Below are 22,064 nucleotides of genomic sequence, written 5' to 3'. Positions count from 1 at the left end.
ATTGCTACTGACCCTTTTATTCCATGAGCAATAACTTTTCTCACAAGTCTGTTGTGTGGCACTGTATCAAATGCGTTTTGAAAGTCCATGTACATCACATCAACAGCATTACGCTCATTGACCTTTTCTGTTACCTCTTCAAAAAATTCCAGCAAGTTAGTTAAGCACAATTTCCCCATGCTGACTCTTCCTTATCAACCCATATTTTTCTATGTGACTACTAATTCTATCCTGAATAATTGTTTCTAGAATCTTGCCCACCACTGAAGTTAAACTGACTGGTCTGTAATTGCTGGGCTTATCCTTACAACCTTTTTTGAACAAGGGCATAATGTTTGCAATTCTCCAGTCCTCTGGCACCTCCACTGAGTCTAGGAAAGACTGAAGAATTATGGCCAGTGCCCCTGCAATTTCTACTCTCACTTCCTTCAATGTCCTTGGATGCATTTCGTCCCAACTTCTCAAATCTTTCCTCATACTGAAGTTTCTCATGCCTGGAAGGATTCTCGTAAACCTTTCGTCCTGGTGCCTTGTCAAGTTTAAGTAGCAACATCTATTCAACACTTCCTCCTTATCAATTTTGAACAGTTTTAGTGACAGAGTTTCATCTTCCCCCATGGCCTGGGTAGCATCTACCTCCTTGGTAAAGATGGATGCAAAGTATTCATTTAATACCTCAGCCATGGCCCCTTCATCCACGTGTAAATTTCCTTTTAGGTCCCTAATTGGCTCTACTCCTCCTCTGACCATCCTTTTACTATTTGTATGCCTATAGAAGACTTTGCGATTCCCCTTTATGTTGATTGCCAGTCTTTTCTCATTATGTCTCTTCGCTTCTCTGGTGCACTTTTTCACCTGCCCTCCAAAATTTCTGCATTCCTCTTGGCTCTCAATTGTTTCTACCTGACACCTGTCATAAGTACACATTTTCTTCTTTATCTTAATTTCCATCTCCTTTTTCATCAAGGGAGCTCTGGATTTGTTTGCCCTACCTTTCCCTTTCAATGGAATATACCTTGACTGTGCCTGAACCAATTCTTTTTTGAAGGTAGCCCAATGTTCAGCTACAGTTTTTCCCACCAAATTTTTGTTCCAGTCTATCTGGCCCAGCTCCGTTCTTGCCCCATCGAAGTCAGCTCTCATCCAGTCAATAATTCTTACTCTGGATTCCTATCATCCTGTTCTATCATCATCCTAAAAAGTACAATACAATGATCACTGTCTCCTAAATGTTGTCCCAATGATACTTGGCCCACCTCATTTCCAAGAACCAGATCCTTATCTTGGACACATACTGCTGTAGAAAATTTTCCTGAACACAATCTAGGAACTTTTCCCCTTCTCTGCACAATCACTTCACACAACCACTGTCCCAGTCTACATTTGGATAATTAAAGTCACCCATTATAACTATATAATGCTTGCATCTCTCTGCAATTTATCTGGAAGACTTGTTCCTCTACATCCTTCTCACTAGTTGGCGGTCTATAGACTACACCGAGCAAAGTAATTGCACTCTTTTTGTTCCTTAGCTCTAGTCAAATTAATTCTGTCCATGAACCCTTTGGGACATCTTCACCAGCACTGCAAAGCTCTCCTTAACCAATACTGCCACCCCACCTCCTTTCCTATCTTTTCTGAACACCTTGTACTCGGGAATATTTAACACCCGGGCCTGCCCTTGTAACTCCCCAATCTTATTTACTATACTCTATGCATTCACATACATGCATAGTAATCCTGATTTAGATTTTGTTACTTTCTCCCTCAACCCGACTCCAACTATTAACTTACTATTCTCTACACTAGTGCTATCGATCCATCCCAGTAGTTTGTGTGCCCTGGCATTCCTCTCTACTGTTTTCTCTTGATTGCCACACCCTGGCCGAGTTAGTTTAAACCCTCTCCGACAGCACTAGCAAAACGAACCGCAAGGTAATCAGTCCCGGCTTTGTTCAGGTGCAAACTGTCCGACTTGTACAGCTGCCATCTCCCTCAGAGCCAGTCCCAGTGTTCCAGGAATCTAAAATCCTCCCTCCTGCACCATCTTTCCAGCCACGCATTCATTTGCCTTATCCTCCTATTTCTGTACTCACTTGCACGTGGCACTGGGAGTGAACCAGAGAGTACTACATTTGAGGTCCTGCTTGCTAATCTTCTAAATTCCCTAAATTCTGATTGCAGGACCACTTATCCCTTCCGACCTAAGTCATTGGTAGCAATTAGTTTGCAGTCTGAGTCCATGGGGTGAAAATCTCTGGAGCACTTGGTGGCACTTTGATGCCTCTGCATTGCTTGAGCGGGCAGATAAGCTAAAGGCCCGGCTCCAATTATATCAATGTGGCTGCACCTGAACTGTCTCAGCTGCAGAGGAATGTTCACTGTCCATGGTTTCCCTAATGCGTGGCCGCTTCCCTCGTCCACCCCCCCTTACCCCGTAGATGTTTGTGTGCTACCTGCAACTGCAGGGCAGCCCTTGTGAACTCCCCACCCATGTCGCCTCACCCATAGGGCAGCCCTTGCACCCCCCACCAACACACCTCAACCACAGGGTAGCCCTTGCCCCGGCCCCCCACACCACACTGTGCCTCAACCTTGAAGTCCAAAAGGCATCCCTCACGAACACTCCGCAATGTTACTGTGTACTCACCTCCAAGTTCCCCTCAAAGTGCAGCCTGCCAAGTGCACACCTTTTATATGCTGTTGTGAAATACATCAGTATGCAATCATGCCACGTGGGCGGACAATCCAGCAAGGGGGGTGGGGCCTGATTCCGGCGGGCTGGCCTTGTAATGATATGCTGATGTATTACATTGAAGTTCTTGATGTCTGATGGCATGAAACTTGGCCCACCATCAGTGGGTGGAGCAGACAATTGCAAATTGGTTTCATGATGTTGTGTAACCAATTTTTGGCCTTCTTACCATATTGTCCACTCGTGCCAACGAACACGCCTGACACCAGCAGGCACGGAAAATCCCAGCCTCTGAATTGATGTCATCTATGCCATTGAGTCATAAAAACAGCATTTGCCACACCACTGTGCCTTGGCTAGCTCTCTGAAAGAGCAGTATGCTTTGTCCCACATCCCCACTCTTCTTCTGTAATCCTGTAAGTTTCACATCCTCAAACATCCGTCCAATTTCTTTTTAAAAATATTTATGGAATCAGCTTCCACGACATTTTCAGGTATAGTGATCTAGATCCCTACCAATCCTGAGTGGAAAAAAAATTCTCCTCTTTTCCACTAGAACTTTTTGCAATGATTTTGAATTGATGATCTTCAATTACCACTCACTCACCAGAGGGGATATCTTTTACCGATTTAGTCCAGCAAAACCTCTCAGAATCTTGGAAACCTCTATTCGTCTATTGGTCACCTATTAACCTTTTCTATTCTCAGTTGAATGGTTCTAGTTTTTGCAAGCTCATGGCCCTAATCCCTGCTAAATACTGGTAAACCTCCTCTGTACCCTTTATAGTTTCATTTTTACCTTCCCCGTCTCCAAATTAACATAGGGGCCCATGACCTCTGCTTTTTATTGTCACACATTATTCCTTTTCATTCTATAGCACTGCAATTCTAAATACCATGTTTCAGCTGGTCCATCGTGAAGTCATACACAGGGAGCTGGTCATGACTGTGGGTGAGTCGTTTGTGCTGAACATCATCATTCCCATACATTCCATTCATGATCCTTCCATGGTAGGGTTCCTGGCTTATAGTAAACATCAGGCTGTCTGGTGGCACATCTAGGTCTACCACATTGATTATTGATGGATCCAATTCACGCATTTGACCTTCAGATACCTGGATAAAACAACATGATGAATTTTTAAAAGTTGTACCATTGGGTCATCTCATTCTCTTTAACACGGGATTTATATAACCCTTGGAGATACTTGCAGCCCAACTTCAACCTGTAGCTCTCAAGAAACTTCATGTGCCTCTGGGCCTCCATGAACAGTCCACCTGTACAAAGAGAGAAAGCTGGAGACATGGTAGGTAAAATACAGGTTGTCGGGCACATAAAAAAACACATGATATTAACCTCACATGAAAGGCAGCAGAAGCAGGAGGAGTGGAGGGGGACTTAAAATTTCTAATTTACGTAACTTAATGTCAACTCACTGCATGCACACCAACCACCATTTTTACAACAGTAATTATCAAGATAGCTATGCCCTGTTGTTGGAAAATGGAGCCTTATTAACATCCATATGAGAGAGCCTAAAGACCATCTAAGGAATTTGAAAGCCAACAGACCTCAATCAATCATGCACTAAACTCCATGCAGTTGTTCAGTGAGGAAACCTGAGGTGGGACTTGCTGAAGCATGTGACCTTGCTGAGCCCAAAGTCTGAAGCTATTTGCTGCCTGCCTTACCTGGAGTCTGAAGCTGTCTTGCTGCCTGAAATGTGTGGAGCCTGGGGCCTGAAGTTGCTGTCGTTCAGCTGATCTGTGAAATTGCTTGCTGCTTAGATCTTGGTATGTTTTGCTGTGCTTTGCTTTGTAGTTAAGCTCAATAGTAATTTGTAGTATTGTAGTTTGCACCTTTGTTCATTAACCTCAATAGTAATTCATAATAGTGTTGCTGGAAATCAATCTTTCTGCTTAAATTGTGGATTGGTTGATACTTTAATCAATATAGTGCCATTAGGGAGTCACAAATCACTAATGTGATTAAAGCAAAAATCCACTGATGTGTAGCACTACAAATTGCTGACAAAAATATCTACCAAGGATTATTATTGGGATTAACAGGCAGCTAATCTAAAGTCACAAAATACTACTGTGGCACTGCAGTCCTGAAACACTTTTTACACTCTCCCATATGGGCATGAACACACAGAAGGCCTTACAAAAAATTGCAAGAAGTATTGCTGAAAAGAGAGACATGCTATTGAAACTTTTCATCTTACACTCATCAGGACAGCTTGCAAATTTCTTAACTGTTATTGTCAATAACAGTCATCCCAGAACATTAAAGAAAAGCAAAATACTGCGGATGCTGGAAATCTGAAATAAAAACAGAAAATGCCGGAAAATCTCAGCAGGTCTGACTGCATCTGTGGAGAGGGGAACAAAGTTAATGTTTTGAGTCCGGGTTGGAGAGGGGCAGGTGTTGCACCTTCTGCGATCGCACAGGAATGTGCCGTGGGAATGAGATGAGGAGTTGGGGGTGATGGAGGAGTGGACCAGGGTGTCTCGGAGGGAATGGTCCTTACGGAATGCTGACGGGGATGGGGTGATGAGAGGATGTGTTTGGTGGTGGCATCATGCTGGAGTTGGCGGAAATGGCGGAGGAGACCTTTACCTGTCCCTTTACCTCTTGCCTCTTCACCATCCAAGGGCCCAAAAACTCCATTTAGGTGAAACAGCGTTTCACTTGCACCTCCTTCAATTTGGTCTACTGCATTCACTGCTCCCAATATGGTCTACTCTACATTGGGGACACTAAACGCAGACTGGGTGACCGCTTTGCCGAACACCTTCACTCAGTCTGCAAGAATGTCCCAGACCTTCCTGTTGCTTGCCATTTCAACTCATCCTGATCTCAAGCTCATATGTCCTGCTGCAATGTTCCAGTGAAGCCCAATGCAAACTGGAGGAACAGCATCTCATCTTCCAATTAGGCACTTTACAGCCTTCCGGACTTAACATTGAGTTCAACAACTTCAGACCATGAAGTCTCTCCTCCATCTTCACCCTCTTTTTTTAAGTTTATTTTTCATTTTATTTTTTATTTACTTATTTTTGTATTTTTTATCCCTTTTTTATCATTTTACCCCAACCACCGCCCACTTCCCACCCCCCCAACCCAAACAGGTCCATCTGTCACTTGTTCATTCTGTTCTTTCAGAGTGCTTACCCTTGTTCTGCCATTAGCACATTCTGCTTTCTCACTTTTATGCCATTATCAGTACTAGCAGCACATTCTTTAGCCTTCACCACTACCATTAACACTCCCTTTGCCTTTGACATCTCTGTCAATTGCTCCCCAGCCCTCACCTATTGCTGGTCTTCCGTTCTGCTTTACCTGCTCCACCCCGCCCTCCTACAGTATAAATTCCATCTCATTTCTATTTTTCTTTAGCTCTAAAGCAGAGTCATATGGACTTGAAACGTTAACGTTGTTTCTTTCTCCACAGATGCTGTCAGATGTGCTGAGTTTTTCCAGCATTTTTTAAAAATTCATCCATGGGATGTGGGTTTCGCTGGCTGGACAAGCAGTTATTGCCCATCCCTAGTTGCCCTTGAAAAGGTGGTGGTGAGCTGCCTTCCTAAACCGCTGCAGTCCATGTGGTGTAGATAGACCCAAAAGTGCTGTTAGGAAGGGAGTTCCAGGATTTTGACCCAGTGACAGTGAAGGAACGGAGATACATTGCCAAGTCAGAATGGTGAATGACTTGGAGGGGAACTTCCGGGTAGTGATATTCTCATCTATCTGCTGCCATAGGGTCATAGCGGTCTACAGCACAGAAAAAAGCCTTTCGGCCCATCGAGTCTGCACCAGTCAAACAAGTACCTAACTATTCTAATCCCATTTTCCAGCACTCGGCCCATACCACGTGCACATCCAAATGCTTCTTAAATATTATGAGGGTTTCTGCCTCTGCCACCCGTGAGTTCCAGATTCCCACCACCCTCTGGGTGAAAAAAATTCTTCCTCTCATCCCCTCTAAACCTCCTGCCCCTTACCTTAAATCTCTGCCCCGTTGGTTATTGATCCCTCCACCAAGGGGAAAGTTCCTTCCTGTCTACCCGATCTATGCCCCTTATAATTTTATACACCTCAATCATGTCCCACTCAATCTCCTCTGCTCTAGGGAAAATTACCCCAGTCTATCCAATCTCTGCTCATAACTAAAACTCTCCAGCTCAGGCAACATCCTGGTAAATCTCCTCTGCATGCTCTCTAGTGCAATCACGTCCCTCCTATAATGCAGATTCCAGAACTGCATGCAATACTCTAGCTGTGCCCTAACCAGTGTTTTATATAGTTCCAGCATAACCTCCTTGCTCTTATATTCTATGCCTCGGCTAATAAAGGCAAGTATCCCATATGCCTTCTTAACCACCTTATCTACCTGTCCCACTACCTTAAGGGACCGGAACAAGGTCCCTCTGATCCTCGGTACTTCCCAGGTCCTACCATTCATTGTGTATTCCTGTGCCTTATTTGTCCTGCCCAAGTGCATCACCTCACACTTATCCAGATTAAATTCCATTTGCCACTGATCAGCCCATCTGACCAGCCTGTCTATATCCTCCTGTAATCTAAGGCTATCCTCCTCAATATTTACTGCCCCACTAATTTTTGTTAACTTAATGATCAACCCTCCTACATTCAAGTCCAAATCGTTTATATGTACCACAAACAGCAAGGTTCCCAACACCGATCCCTGTGGAATCCCACTGGACACAGGGATCCAGTCACAAAAGCACCCCTCAACCATTACCCTTTGCTTCCTGCCACTCAGCCAATTCTGGATCCAATTTGCCAAACTGCCTTGGATCCCTTGGGCTCTTACCTTCATTATCAGTCATTATTACCTTATCAAAAGCCTTGCTGAAGTCCAAGTAGAATACTGCCCTCGTCCTTCTAGATGGTAGTAGTCATGGGTTTGGAAGGTACTGTCTAAGGAGTCTTGGTGAATTCCTGCAGTGCATCTTGTAGATGGTACACACTGCTGCCACTGTGCTAAGATGACTGACCCCCTGATTCCCACTGACTCCAGTTTAGCTAGGGCTCCTTGATGCCACACTTGGTTAGATGTGGCTTTGATGTCAAGGCCAGTCACTCTCATCTCACCTCGGGAGTTCAGCTCTTTTGTCCATGTTTGAACCAAGGCTGTAAGGAGGTCAGGAGCTGAGTAGACCTGGCAGAACCCAAACTGGGAGTCAGTGAGCAGGTTATTGCTAAGCAAGTGCAGCTTGATAGCACTGTTGATGACCCCTTCTATTACTTTACCAATGATCGAGAGTAGACTGATGGGGCGGTAATTGGCCGGGTTGGATTTGTCTGGCATTTTGTGTACAGGGCATACCTGGGCAATATTCCACATTGCCGGGTAGATGTCAATGTTGTTGCTGTACTGGAACAACTTGGCTAGGGGCTCGGCAAGTTCTGGAGCACAAATCTTCAGTTTAGTATTGCTGGAATATTGTTAGGGCCCATAGCCTTTGCTGTATCCAGTGCCTTCAGCCATTTCTTGGTGTCACGTGGAGTGAATCAAATTGGCTGAAGACTGGCATCTATGATACTGGGGACCTCCGGATGGATCATCCACTCGGCACTTCTGGCTGAAGATTGTTGCAAATGCTTCAGCCTTATCTTTTGCACTGATGTGTTGGGCTCCTCCACCATTGAGGATGGGGATGTTTGTACAGCCTCCACCTCAACTGAGTGTTTAATTGTTCACCATCATTCACGACTGGGTGTGGCAGGACTGTAAAGCTTAGATCTGATCCATTGGTTGTGGGATTGCTTAGCTCTATCACTTGTTGCTTATGCTGTTTGGCATGCAAGTAGTCTTGTGTGATAGCTTCACCAGGTTGACACATCATTTTTAGGTATGCCTGGTGCTGCTCCTAGCATGCCCTCCTGCACTCTTCATTGAACCAGGGTTAATCCTGGGTTTGATGGTAATGGTAGAGTGGAGGATATGTCGGTCCATGAGATTACAGATTATGTTCGAGTACAATTCTGCTGCTGCTGTTGGCTCAGAACGCCTCATCTCCCCAGCCTTGAGTTGCTAGGTCAGTTCAAAATTTATCCCATTTAGCAAGATGGTAGTGCCACACAACACGATGGAGGCTATCCTCACTGTGAAGGCGGGACTTCATCTCCACAACGACTGTGCAGCGGTCACTCCTACCAATACTGTCACGGACAGATGGATCTGCAGCAGGCAGGTTGATTTGAATGAGGTCAGGTATGTTTTTCCCTCTTGTTGGTTCCCTCACCATCTGCCACAGACCCAGTCCTTTAGCAGGCCAGCCAGCTCGGTCGGTAGTAGTGCTACTGAGACACTCTTGGTGATGGATATTGAAGTCCCCCATTCAGAGTACATTCTGTGCCCTTACCACCCTCAGTGCTTCCTCCAAGTGATGTTCAACATGGATAAGCACTGATTCATCAGCTGAGGGAAGGTGGTACGTGGTAATCAGCAGGAGGTTTCCTTGCCCATGTTTGACCTGATGTCATGAGACTTCATGGGCCCAGAGCTGATGTTGAGGACTACCAGGACAACTGCTTCCTGTATACCACTTTGCCACCGCTTCTGCTGGGTCTGTCCTGCCAGTGGGACAGGGCATATCCAGGAATGGGGATGGTGGTGTCTGGGACATTATCTGTAAAATATATATCCGCGAGGGTGACTCTGTCAGGTTGTTGCTTGACTATTCTGTGAGACAGCTCTCCCAATTTTGGCACTAGCCCCCTGATGTTAGTAAGCAGGACTTTGCAGTGTCAACAGGGCCAAGTTTGCCATTGTCATTTCCGGTGCCTAGGTCGAAGCTGGGTGATCCATCCGGTTTCTTTCCTTTTTTGAAACTTTGTAGCAGTTTGATACAACTGAGTGGCTCGCTAGGGCATTTCAGAGGGCATTTAAGAGTCGACCACATTCTGGGGTCTGGAGTCACATGTAGACCAGACCAGGTAAGGATGGCAGATTTCCTTTCCTAAATGACATTTTGTCCAAGAACCATTCCTTGTGGAATAGCACTTCATTTCTTTTGCCAGTCTGAGTAAGTGTGCTGTTGGTTTATCTTGCGAGCTGTCCTGATGAGTGCAAGATGAAAAGCTTCGATCGGCTTTCTCTTTTTTCAGCAATATTCAAAAAATTACTCCAGATGTAAATCAGGCCCTAATTTCCATTTTAGACCAGAGCTTGCAAGAACAGAACCACTGAGGCTGCTTTAGGTAAATATCAGATTATTTTCTAGCTCCCAGAGAATCAGGAGTACCCCTCTGGGACTGAAAAAATAATCTGGGCTGCTGCCACGCCAGAGCTCCCACCTTCTGTAAATGTCACGTTCACTGAATAACTTACTCCGCAGGTGGCCACCCTGACCCAATTTTGAAGTGAGCTGAGATTGTACCAGGCTGTCTCTTTGGCTCATCTACAGAATTTAAACGAGGCCGAGGCTTTTCATCACTGCAATGAGTGGCTGCCTAGTGCACTCTGCTGATCAGTTACCCAAAAGTGAAACAGATCCTAATATCTTTTGAATATGGCTATATGGGACAATCATAAACAGGCTAATTTAGGCATTATATATTATTTTGGGCATTAATAATATACCCAATGGGTTACTCATTGTGAAGCAAAAACAGAATTACCTGGAAAACTCAGCAGGTCTGGCAGCATTGGCGGAGAAGAAAAGAGTTGACGTTTCGAGTCCTCATGACCCTTCAACAGAACTGAGTAAAATTAGGAGAGGGGTGAAATATAAGCTTGTTTAAGGTGGGGGGGAAAGTGGGGGGAGAGAAGTGGGTGGGGGGGTGGTTGTAGGGACAAGCAAGCAGTGATAGGAGCAGATAATCAAAAGATGTCACAGACAAAAGAACAAAGAGGTATTGAAGGTGGTGATATTATCTAAACTAATGTGCTAAGTAAGAATGGATGGCTGGACACACAAGGTACAGCTCTAGTGGGGGTGGGGTGGAATAAGCCTAACAGGGCATAAAAGATAGAGATTTAAAAATAATGGAAATAGGTGGGAAAAGAAAAATCTAGATAAATTATTGGAAAAAACAAAAGGGAGGGGGAAGAAACGGAAAGGCGGTGAGGATGGAGGGGGGAGTTCAAGATCTAAAGTTGTTGAATTCAATATTCAGTCCAGAAGGCTGTAAAGTGCCTAGTCGGAAGATGAGGTGCTGTTCCTCCAGTTTGCGTTGGGCTTCACTGGAACAATGCAGCAAGCCAAGGACAGACATGTGGGTAAGAGAGCAGGGTGGAGTGTTAAAATGGCAAGAGACAGGGAGGTTTGGGTCATTCTTGCAGACTGCAGGTGTTCTGCAAAGTGGTCGCCCAGTTTGTGTTTGGGAGCAACGAATACAGTAGACTAAGTTGGGGGAAGTGCAAGTGAAATGCTGCTTCACTTGAAAGGAGTGTTTGGGCCCTTGGACAGTGCGGAGAGAGGAAGTGAAGGGGCAGGTGTTGCAGGTTTTGAGTATGCATGGGGAGGTGCCGTAGGGGTCGAGGAGTAGGGGTGATGGAGGACTGGTGGACTAGGGTGTCCCGGAGGGAACGATCCCTACGAAATGCTGCTGCGGGGGGAGGGTGGGGGGGGGGGGTGCGGATGTTGAAGGGAAGATGTGTTTGGTGATGGCATCATGCTGGAGTTGGCGGAAATGGCGGACGATGATCCTTTGAATGCGGAGGCTGGTGGAGCGATAAGTGAGGACAAGGGGGACCCTATCATGTTTCTGGGAGGGAGGAGAAGGCGAGGGCGGATACGCGGGAGATGGGCCGGACACGGTTGAGGGCCCTGTCAACGACCGTGGGTGGAAAACCTCAGTTAAGGAAGAAGGAGGACATCTCACAGGAACTGAGGAAGGTAGCATCATCAGAACAGATGCGATGGAGGCAAAGGAACTGAGAGAATGGGATGGAGTCCTTACAGGAAGTAGGGTGTGAGGAGCTGTAGTTGAGGTAGCAGTGGAAGTCGGTAGGATAGTGGTGGACAGTCTATCACCAGAAATTGAGACAGAGAGGTCAAGCAAGGGAAGGGAAGTGTCAGAGATGGACCATGTAAAAATGATGGAGGGGTGGAGATTGGAAGCAAAATTAATAAATTTTTGCAGGTCCCGACGAGAGCATGAAGCAGCACCGAAGTAATCATCGATGTACCGGAGAAAGAGTTGTGGAAGGTGGCTGAAGTAGGACTGGAACAAGGAATGTTCCACATACCCCATAAAGAGACAACCATAGCTGGGGCCCATGCGGGAACCCATAGCCACACCTTTTATTTGGAGGAAGTGAGAGGAGTTAAAGGAGAAATTGTTCAGTGTGAGAACAAGTTCAGCCAGACGGAGGAGAGTAGTGGTGGATGTGGATTGTTTGGGCCTCTGTTCGAGGAAGAAGCTAAGGGCCCTCAAACCATCCTGGTGGGGGATGGAGGTGTAGAGGGATTGGACGTCCATGGTGAAGAGGAGGCAGTTGCAGCCAGGGAACTGGAAACTGTTGATGTGACGTTAGGTGTCAGAGGAATCACGGATGTAGGTGGGAATGGACTGGACAAGGGGAGAGAGAAGGGAGTCAAGATAACAAGAAATGAGTTCCGTGGGGCAGGAACAGGCTGATACAATCGGTCTGCCGGGACAGTCCTGTTTGTGGATTTTGGGTAGGAGGTAGAAGCGGGCTGTCCGAGGTTGGGCAACTATCAGGTTGGAAGCTGTGGGAGGAAGATCTCCAGAGGAGATGAGGTCAGTAACAGTCCTGGAAACAATGGATTGATGTTCAGTGGTGGGGTCATGGTCCAGGGAGAGGTAGGAGGAAGTGTCTGCGAGTTGACGCTCAGCCTCCGCAAGTTAGAGGTCAGTACGCCAGACAACAACAGCACCACCCTTGTCAGCGGGTTTGATGGCAATGTTGGGGTTGGACCTGAGAGAACAGAGTGCAGTAAGTTCAGAGAGAGACAGATTAGAATCAGTGAGAGGAGCAGAGAAATTGAGACAACTAATGTCACGCCAACAGTTCTCAATGAAAAGATCAAGAGAAGGTAAGAATCCAGAGGGAGGGGTCCAGGTGGAGGGAGAATATTGGAGGTAGGTAAAAGGATCTGTTGAACGGGGAGAGGACCCCTGCCCAAAGAAGTGAGCATGGAGATGAAGACAACGGAAGAAGAGTTCAGCATCGTGCCGAGCCCGAAATTCATTGAGATGAGGGCGTAAGGGTATGAAACTAAGTCCTTTGCTGAGCACTGAACGTTCAGCGTCGGAGAGGGGAAGGTCAGGGGGTATAGTGAATACACGGCCGGGGCTGGAATTGGAAGATGGGGTGGGGACGGAGGGACAGGCAGGGGTGGAGGGTCCTAGATGGGTGTTGGTGTCAATGAATTATTGGAGCTTGCGTTCCTTAGCACTTGAGAGCAAGAGAAAAAGTTTCTTGTTGAGGCGTCAGATGAGATGAAGAATAAAATGAAACTGGGGGCAATGCGCAGCTTTGAAAAAGGGTGCAGCGATGCTGCTGGAGGGAGAGGTCGAGTGTCTTCATATGGCGGCGCATGGCACTGAGCGTGGATCTCAGAATGCGACGGGAACAGCAGTCCAAGAAATGTTTTATGTCCCGGAGATACCTGTAATCCTGGGTCGGTTCGAAACACGAGGGATGGAATTTCAGTTGAAATCCACGTGGGGTAAGTCGGAGACGGAGACATTCACTGAGAAGGGAAATATGGCTGTGAAAGCAAGTTTTAGTAAATACCTTGTCAAACACCAGGAGAGAAATGGAAAGCAACGAAGGTGAACAAGGCAAAAGAGAGATACGGAAATCCTGTTGGAGAGAGGAGCAGTAATTCTTCAAGGTAGGCATTTCTTGAAGAGATGTGGCAGTCAATTAAACGCAGAGATAAAAACAGAAATCTGCGGATGCTGGAAATCCAAAACAAAAACAGAATTACCTGGAAACACTCAGCAGGTCTGGCAGCATCGGCGGAGAAGCAAAAAGTTGACGTTTTGAGTCCTCATGACCCTTCAACAGATATGAGTAAAATTAGGAGAGGGGTGAAATTATTTGCATTATTTCCTATTTCCATTATTTTTAAATCTATACCTTTTAATACCCTGTTAGTCTTATTCCACGCCACCCCCACTAGAGCTGTACCTTGTGTGTCCTGCCATCCATTCTTAATTAGCACATTCGTTTAGATAATATCACCACCTTCAACACCTCTTTGTTCTTTTGTCTGTGACATCTTTTGATTATCTGCTCCTATCACTGCTTGCTTGGCCTACAACCACCCCCCCACTTCTCTCCCCCACCCCCCATCCCCCCCCCGCCCAACCTTAAACAAGCTTATATTTCACCCCTCTCCCAATTTTACTCAGTTCTGTTGAAGAGTCATAAGGACTCGAAAGGTCAACTTTTTTCTTCTCCGCCGATGCTGCCAGACCTGCTGAGTTTTTCCAGGTAATTCTGTTTTTGGTTTGGATTTTCAGCATCTGCAGTTTTTTGTTTTTACTCAATGTGAGGCTGACTATGATGTGAAGAACCTGGCCATGCTTTTGCACGCAATTTGAGTTGTACATGCCCCTGCATCAGGACACAAAACCACAGAAACAGTGTGAAACCTAAAATGGAACTAGAAGAGAAGAAATCATTAAGATGAACATTGAAGCTTAAGCCAGTTTGAACAGGTGTAAGTGCCCCTGCATCTTGTAGGCTGCTGTTGTGACTGAGATGCTGGATGGGCATGTGAAGAAGCAGCATTTTCTGATGTCTGATGCCGGGACGCCCTCCTCCAGGTAGCACCTAATCTCAGCACAGACACATGGCCTTGAGGCTTGCTCATCCTTCAATGCATCAGGGCAATGTGAGCATTTCATGCAATGGTGCACTATCATCTGGGAGTTCATGGGTGAAATGAGAGGAGTAGCTATGCTGGTGGTCATGCTGGCCCATGATGGAGGAGACTAGTCCAACCTGATCCTCAGTGCATCTCGTCATCCTCCTCCTGCAATCTGCTGACAATGAGGGCCTCACGAGTATGCCTGCCCCATCTGACCCATGCAATGGCCTCTTCACCTGCATCCTTCGCTCCACAACCTCATCACCATCATCCCCTTTGAGTTCCTCCTCATCGGAAGAGACATGCAGCTTCCTCATCTTGTCATCTGCCAAGTCCTCCCATTTGCTGCGCCAGGTTGTGTAGTGTGCAGCAAGCCATACATGAGACCCTCCAGGGTGTGTACTGGGGTGCTCTGCCAGATCTGTCCAGGCATTGGAATCACATTTTCTGGATCTCTATGGTGTGTTCCACCAATGTCCAGGTTGCAGCATGAGCCTCATTATACCTTCTCTCAACAGGAATCTGAGGCCACCGCACAAGCATCATCAGCCACATCCTTTGCTGGTACGCTTTGTCACTAGCACCTCGAGGATCTAGTCTATCTGGAGGATCTAGCATCTAGTCTATACTCAAGTAGGAGTAAGGGTAAAATAAAATCAAGGGTCCATATTCTATTTAGTTAAGATATGGCTGGGGAGCTCAGTCCTGTGATTTGCACATCCTGCACTATGTAGGAAATCCTAGACGCTCCTGGCAGTCTGGATGACCATGTGTGTAGGGGGTGCCTCTGACTGAAGCAACTTGAGATCTGGGTTTTGGAGCTTGAGCAACAGCTGGGGGCACTATGGAACATTCAGGAGGCTGAGAGGTTCGTAGATAGCATGTTTCAGACGTGGTCACCCCACAGCTTAAGGAAGTGCAAGCAGAAAGGGAATGGGTGACTGCCAGACAGAAGATGGGGACCAGGCAGGTAGTGAGGGAATTCCTCAAGTGCATCTCGCTCGCACACCGTTTTTTGGCCTTGGAAAATGATGAGAGTGATGGTTCCTCCGTGGACGCCAACCAGAGCCAAAGCCATGCATTGTGGGTGGTCCAGCTGCTCAAGGGAGGGGGGGAAAGAAGTGTGGAAGGACTATTGTGGTAGGGGATTCATTAGTGAGGGGAGTAGACAAGCGCTTTTGCAGCCGTAGACATGACTCCAGGATGGTATGTTGCCTCCAGGTACCAGGGTCAAAGATGTCACAGAACAGCTGCAGGACATTCTGTAGAGGGAGGGTGAACAGCCGGATGTTGTGGTCCATGTTGGGACCAAGGACATAGGAAGAAAGTGAAATGAGGTCCTGCAAGCAGACTTTCGGGAGTTCGGTAGGAAATTGAAAAGCAAAACTTCAAAGGTTGTTTCGAACAGTTCTGTCGAAGGGTCATGAGGACTCGAAACATCAACTCTTTTCTTCTCCGCCGATGCTGCCAGACCTGCTGAGTTTTTCCAGGTAATTCTGTTTTTGTTTTGGATTTCCAGCATCCGCAGTTTTTTTGTTTTTATTATTAAAGGTTGTAATCTCTGGATTACTCCCAGTGCCACGCAGTAGTGAATATGGGAACAGAAGGATAGAGCAGATAAATGTGCAGTTGGAGAGATGGTGCAGGAGGGAGGGCTTTAGATTTCTGGGGCATTTAGACCATTTCTGGGAGAGGTGGCACCTGTACAAGTTGAACCGGTTACATTTGAACAGGATCAGGAACAACATCCTCGCAGGGAGGTTTGCAAATGCTGTCGGGGAAGATTTAAACTAAATTGGCGGGGGGGTGGGATCCTGAAAAGTAGTAAAGAGGGGAGAGAAACTGAGATGGAATTAGAAGTTAAAATGCTAGTAAGTGAGTTTGGAAAGCAGAGGAAACATAGGCTAGATAAGAAAGAAATGAGATTAACAAGACTAAGTGGAATATATTTTAATGCAAGGAGTTTGACGGATAAGACAGGTGAGCTGACGGCACAGATAGGCACATGGGATGTGATATCATAGCTATTGGCCAAAAGGGCAGGAGTGGCAGCTCAACTTTCCTGATTATAGGGTACTCAGACGAGATAGGCAGGGGGATAGAAGAGGAGACAGGGAGGTTGCAATATTGATCAAGGAATCAATTATAGCAGTCAGGAGAGATGATATCCTGGAAGGATCATTAAATGAGGCCATATGGGTAGAAGTAAAAAACACAAAAGCGGCAAGCATGCTGCTGGGTGCGTACTATAGGCCCACTAAGAGTCAGGGAGAAACAGAGGATAAAATATGGAATCAAATTTCAGAGAAGTATAGGAATAATAAGGCAGTAATAATAGAGGATTTTAACTACCCAAATGTTAACTGGGATAGGTTTATTGTGCAAGTAAGTAAGGGAGAAAAATTCTTAAGTTGCATCCAGGAGAACTTTTTTAGCCAGGATGTAGAAAGTCCAACAAGGGAGGGGGCAGTTCTGGACCTAATATTTGGAAATGAGCCCGGGCAGGTGGAAGGCATATCAGTAGGGGAGCATTTAAGAGATAGTGACTATAACTCAGTTAGATTTAGAATAGTTATGGAAAAGGATAAGGTTGGGCCGGGAATAAAAGTTATAAACTGGGGAAAGGCTAATTTTACTAAGGTGAGATACAATTTGGCCCAAGTGGACTGGGAGCAGCTACTTGTAGATAAAACTGTGGCAGAACAGTGGAAGGCATTTAAGGATTAAACAGCTAGAGTACAGGGCAAATATGTTCCCCTAAAAACAAAGAGAGGGACCAAGTCCGGAGAACCTGGATGTCAAGGAACATAAAGGTTAAGATTAAGAAAAAGAAAAGAAGCTTATGGCAAATACCGAGGGCTCAATATGGCAGGATCCCTAGAGGAGCATAAAAGTGCAGGGGCTGGTGGGGGGGGGGCTTAAAAAAGAAATTAGGAAAGCCAAGAGAATGCACGAGAAAGCATTGGTGGGTAGAATAAAGGAAAACCCAAAGGGTTTTAAAAAATATATAAAGAACAAGAGAATAACTAGGGAAAGAGTAGGGCCAATTACGGACCATAGAGGTAATCTGTGTGTGGACCTGGAAGGTGTGGGTACAGTCCTCAATGAATACTTTGCATCAGTCTTCACATTGGAAAAAGATGATGTAGGTATAGACATCAGGGTGGAGGACTGTGAAATATTAGAAGAAATTAACATAGAGAGAGAGGAGGTACTAGCGGGTTTAGCAGCCTTAAAAGTGGATAAATCCGCAGGCGCGGACGAGATGTATCCCAGGATGTTGAGGGAGGCGGGGAAGAGATATCAGGAGCCCTGGCAGTAATTTTCAAATCCTCTCTGGCCACAGATGAGGTGCCAGAGGACTGGAGGACTGAAAATGTTGTCCCATTATTAAAAAGGGAGGAAGGGATAGGCCAGGAAATTACAGACCAGTCAGTCTAACCTTGGTGGTGCGGAAGGTACTAGAAAGAATTTTGAGGGACAGAATATATCTGCACTTGGAGCAGCATGGATTAATAAAGGATAGTCAGCATGGATTTGTTAAGGGAAGGTCATGTTTGACAAATTTGATCGAATTTTTTGAGGAGGTAACCAGGAGTGCTTATGAGGGTAATGCATTTGATGTGGTCTACATGGACTTTAGCAAGGCTTTTGATAAGGTCCCTCATGGCAGACTGTCAAGAAAGTAAATGCCCATGGGATCCAAGGCAAAGTTGGATCCAAAATTGGCTAAGAGGCAGGAAGCAGAGGGCAATGGTAAAAGGATGTTTCTGTGACTGGAAGTCTTTTCCAGTGGGGTTCTGCAGGGCTCAGTGCTGGAGCGGTGTGGTGTACATGAATGATTTGGACTTAAATGTAGGGGGTATGATCAAGAAGTTCGCGGATGACACAAAAATTGGTAGGGTGGAAAATGCTGAGGAATATAGCCGTAAACTGCAGAAGGTTATCAATGGACAGGTCAGGTGGGCAGAGCAGTGGAAAATGGAATTCAATGCAGATAATTCTGAGGTAATGCACTTGGGGAGGGCTAACAAGGTAAGGAATGATAGGACCCTGGAAAGTACTGAAGATCAGAGGGACCTTGGTGTGCGTATCCACAGTTCCTTGAATGTAGCAGGGAAGGTAGATAAGATGGTTAAGAAGGCATATGGGACACTTGCCTTTATTAGCCGAGGCAAACAAGAGCAGGGAGGTTGTGCTGGAATTGTATAAAATGCTGGTTGGGCCATAACTGGACTACTGTGTGCAGTTCTAGTCACCACATTATAGGAAGGATGTGATTGCATTGGAGAGGGTGCAGAGGAGATTTACCAGGGTGCTGCCTGGGCTGGAGGGTCTGAGCTATGAGGATAGATTGGATAGGCTGTGGTTGTTTTCCTTGGAGCAGCAAAGGTTGAGAGGGGACCTGATAGAGGTGTATAAGATTATGAGGGACAGAGGTAGGGTGGATAGGAAGGCACTTTTTCCATTAGTAGCAGGGTCAATAACCACGGGGCATAGATTTAAGGTAAGGGGTAGAAGGCTAAGAGGGGAGTTGAGGAGAAATTTCTTCACCCAGAGGGTGGTGGGAGTCTGGAAAGGGTGCTTGAGTCAGAAACTCATGTAACATTTAAGAAGTATTTAGATAATCACTTGCATTCACTTCAGAGCTATGGGCCAAGCGCTGGAAAATGGGATTAGTGTAGTCAGACCTTTATTGATTGGCATGGACACAATGGGCCAAATGGCCTCCTTTTGTGCTGTAAACGTCTATGAGTCACCGAGGAGCCAACCCAGTGGTCCCTCGAAGATCTCAGGTATCTGAGCTCTATTCAGAACATACGAGTCATGGTCGTTTCCTGGGAATCTGGCGCAAACCTGCTTGATAAGTTTTTTATGGTCACACACCAGCTGCACATTGAGTGGCTGGTAGCCTTTTCAGTTAATGTACTGGGCTGCCAGGGTGCTTTTATAGCCACATGAGTGCAGTTGATGACACCCTGCACCTGGGGGAAACCAGAAATCTCAGCAAAGCCCAGTGCTCTTGCATCCTCGCTTGCTTGACCTCTGTCGAAGTTGACAAGATTGTGGGCCTTTGCAAAAATGGATGCATTTGTGGGTGGACGCTTGTGAGATGCTGCAGAGATCCCCAGTGGGGCCCTGGAAGGAGCCACTGGTGTAGAAGTTGAGTGGGGTGGTTACTTTCACAGCTACTGGCAGTGGATGCCCTCCAAGTCCCCGTGGTGCCAAATCCTGCAGAATGTGGCAAATGTGAGTCACCAGATCCCTTGACATGTGGAGGCATCTGCGGCACTGGTTCTTGCTCTTCTGCATGTAACACATGCGACGTCAATACACCTTGGATCTAGCAAGGCGCCTATGAATGATGGCTCTCTGAGGATCATCTTCTGACCCTCCTCACTGCAGAATCACTGAGAAACACATAGGAGTTAGAATTCATTTCCAAAGATCCACTTTCTGTCAAGGAATCATCTGTGATTGTGGGCTCAAGGCCTTTTCACTCATGCTGGAAAGTATTAGCCCCTGAAATGATGCCCAGTGCAGGGTGCACATGAATGTTCACAACAAACCAGCCCACATGACCGACTGGCAGCAGCTTCAGCCAGGCGACTGGATGTTCTGCTTTCAGTCCAGGTGCTGGGATCATCCTTACCTGCACTCCAAGACTGCGCTGTTAGGACTAAACATAAGGGTGAGTGCTCAGTGATTACATGAGATTAAATTAGGGGTCCAGAGGCTTCTCCTCTGTGAGTGGTGAATGGCCACATTTCCAACAGGGATCTCAAGCTTGTCCAGTCCCCCAAGAGTTCTGCAGTTCCATAATACTCTGGTGAATTTGAAGGCTTTGAATGAGGGGTAAAAATAGGGAAACAATCATTGCCATATTGAGGGATCAGTGTTACATGAATGGGCCTTATTGCTTTACTTGACTGACTCCCTGCATGTCAATTGAACAGCTGCTAACCTGTCTCAGCTGTGCCTCTGTCTTCATTTTGGAACTATCATTTCAGTTGGATTGCCCTTTAGTACCCACCACCCCAAAGTCATGTGCCTCAGTGTCACCTTCCCCATTTGTTGTCCCCAATGGAGGCCTTGCCCCACAGCCCTTCCCTTCCCTCAGTCCTGTCTGGCCCTTTTTCCAATAGATCCATTACCCTGCAGCACAGTAAAGGCCACCCCACCTTAACCCTGGTGTGGTAGCTGTAGAAACATGGCTGTGAGACTTCCTGAAACTGATGCAGTTCAGCCTGCAAAGCCTGGCTCTGACCCTGTGAGTGCTGTGCGATGCAAGGTATGAGAACTAATCTTGGAGTCTCGAGCGAAATGCAGGTCGCCAGCTGTGTATTGTTTAAATCCTGTGTAAAAAAGGTCGTTCTAATTGTACACCAATGTTAGCTCTTACTCCATGTGGAGGGATAATTCAGGCGTGCAGGCATCATAATAAGATGCTGATTTATGTTAATGACATTCGTAGCGTTCAGCAGCATGAAGCGTTGACATCTAAAGCGCATAATCACTTCCTCATTTTACATTATCATAAAACCAGTTTTGGCCTCTTGTGATACTTAGCTCTTGCGCCCGCCATGACGCCCATCGTGACCAGGAGTAGAAAATCCCAGCCCTTGTTTTATGCTATGTAGCACTGAAACTGAGTTTAAACTAACATGGATAAATCATGAAACCGATAATGAGGAAAGCCACATTAAGTTCCACTGATGACCTAGAGTAGGAAACATCCCGTGTATGGTCCCAGGCAGGCTATTGTCCTCAAAACCTTGGGCTGGAAAGCATGGTGATAGCAATTGGCCTGAGGCTCTAAATCAGCAATGGCAATTACTTTCCAGCCCCTGAAGTGTGCACAGGTGATCAACGAGGTTAAGATCTGGCTCTCGTGGTGCCGTTCTAGCTTTCTGACACTCAGGCCTATATTTTAACTTGGAGGTGAGTTCTGTCTTGTGAGCAATGGTTGTGGGGATGTCTTTCTTCGAAAACCTGAAAGAACAGATGTCTTGACTGACCGATCGAGAGTTCTGATTGGAAGGGTCGGAGGGGTGGGTGTGGGGGGGAGCTGGGTGGGGAGAGGTGAGGTCCCAACCCAATTTTGGGGGGATGGGTGTGCCTTCATTACAGGGAGGGGTTCTGATGGTGTTGGGTGTGGTCAGAGGAGCAGATGAATAATGGAGGAGTAGATGGTAGTCAGCGGGGGTGGTTTGATTGTGGTCAGGTAGGTTCCAGAGGTCATTGTGGCGGGGAGTAGCAGATGGGGAAGGGTTTACTGGGTAACTTCTTGAGAGGGGAGGAAGCACTCCTCCTGGCCCGCATGCAATGCTGCAAAGTAGCTTACCTCATGTGGATAAGTTTGAGGCAGGTTGGGTCCCTGTTTCAGATTTTTTCCATTTTACCCTCTGATACAATACCAACATGTCCATTTAACTCTCTGATAGAACACCAACATGTCCATTTTACTCTCTGACAAAATACCAACATGTCAATTTTAATCTGATAAAACACCAACATGTCCATTTTACTCTCTGACAAAATA

The 22,064-nt window shown here is 46.3% G+C and overlaps 1 protein-coding gene across 1 annotated transcript in view; it reads right to left on the bottom strand.

Moving 5' to 3' along the window:
• LOC121277230 (FRAS1-related extracellular matrix protein 1-like) overlaps nucleotides 1-22,064 on the bottom strand; it is a 391,688-nt gene that overhangs the window by 110,075 nt on the left and 259,549 nt on the right. Inside the window, exon 19 of the mRNA XM_041186416.1 lies at nucleotides 3,592-3,811. Coding sequence (XP_041042350.1) covers nucleotides 3,592-3,811 — 220 coding nt within the window. The remainder of the gene's footprint in view (nucleotides 1-3,591; nucleotides 3,812-22,064) is intronic.

This window comes from Carcharodon carcharias, chromosome 4, assembly GCF_017639515.1.
Source record: "Carcharodon carcharias isolate sCarCar2 chromosome 4, sCarCar2.pri, whole genome shotgun sequence".
NCBI lineage: Eukaryota > Metazoa > Chordata > Chondrichthyes > Lamniformes > Lamnidae > Carcharodon > Carcharodon carcharias.
Note: the sequence above shows the minus strand (reverse complement) of the source record. Positions and strands in the feature narration are given on the sequence as shown.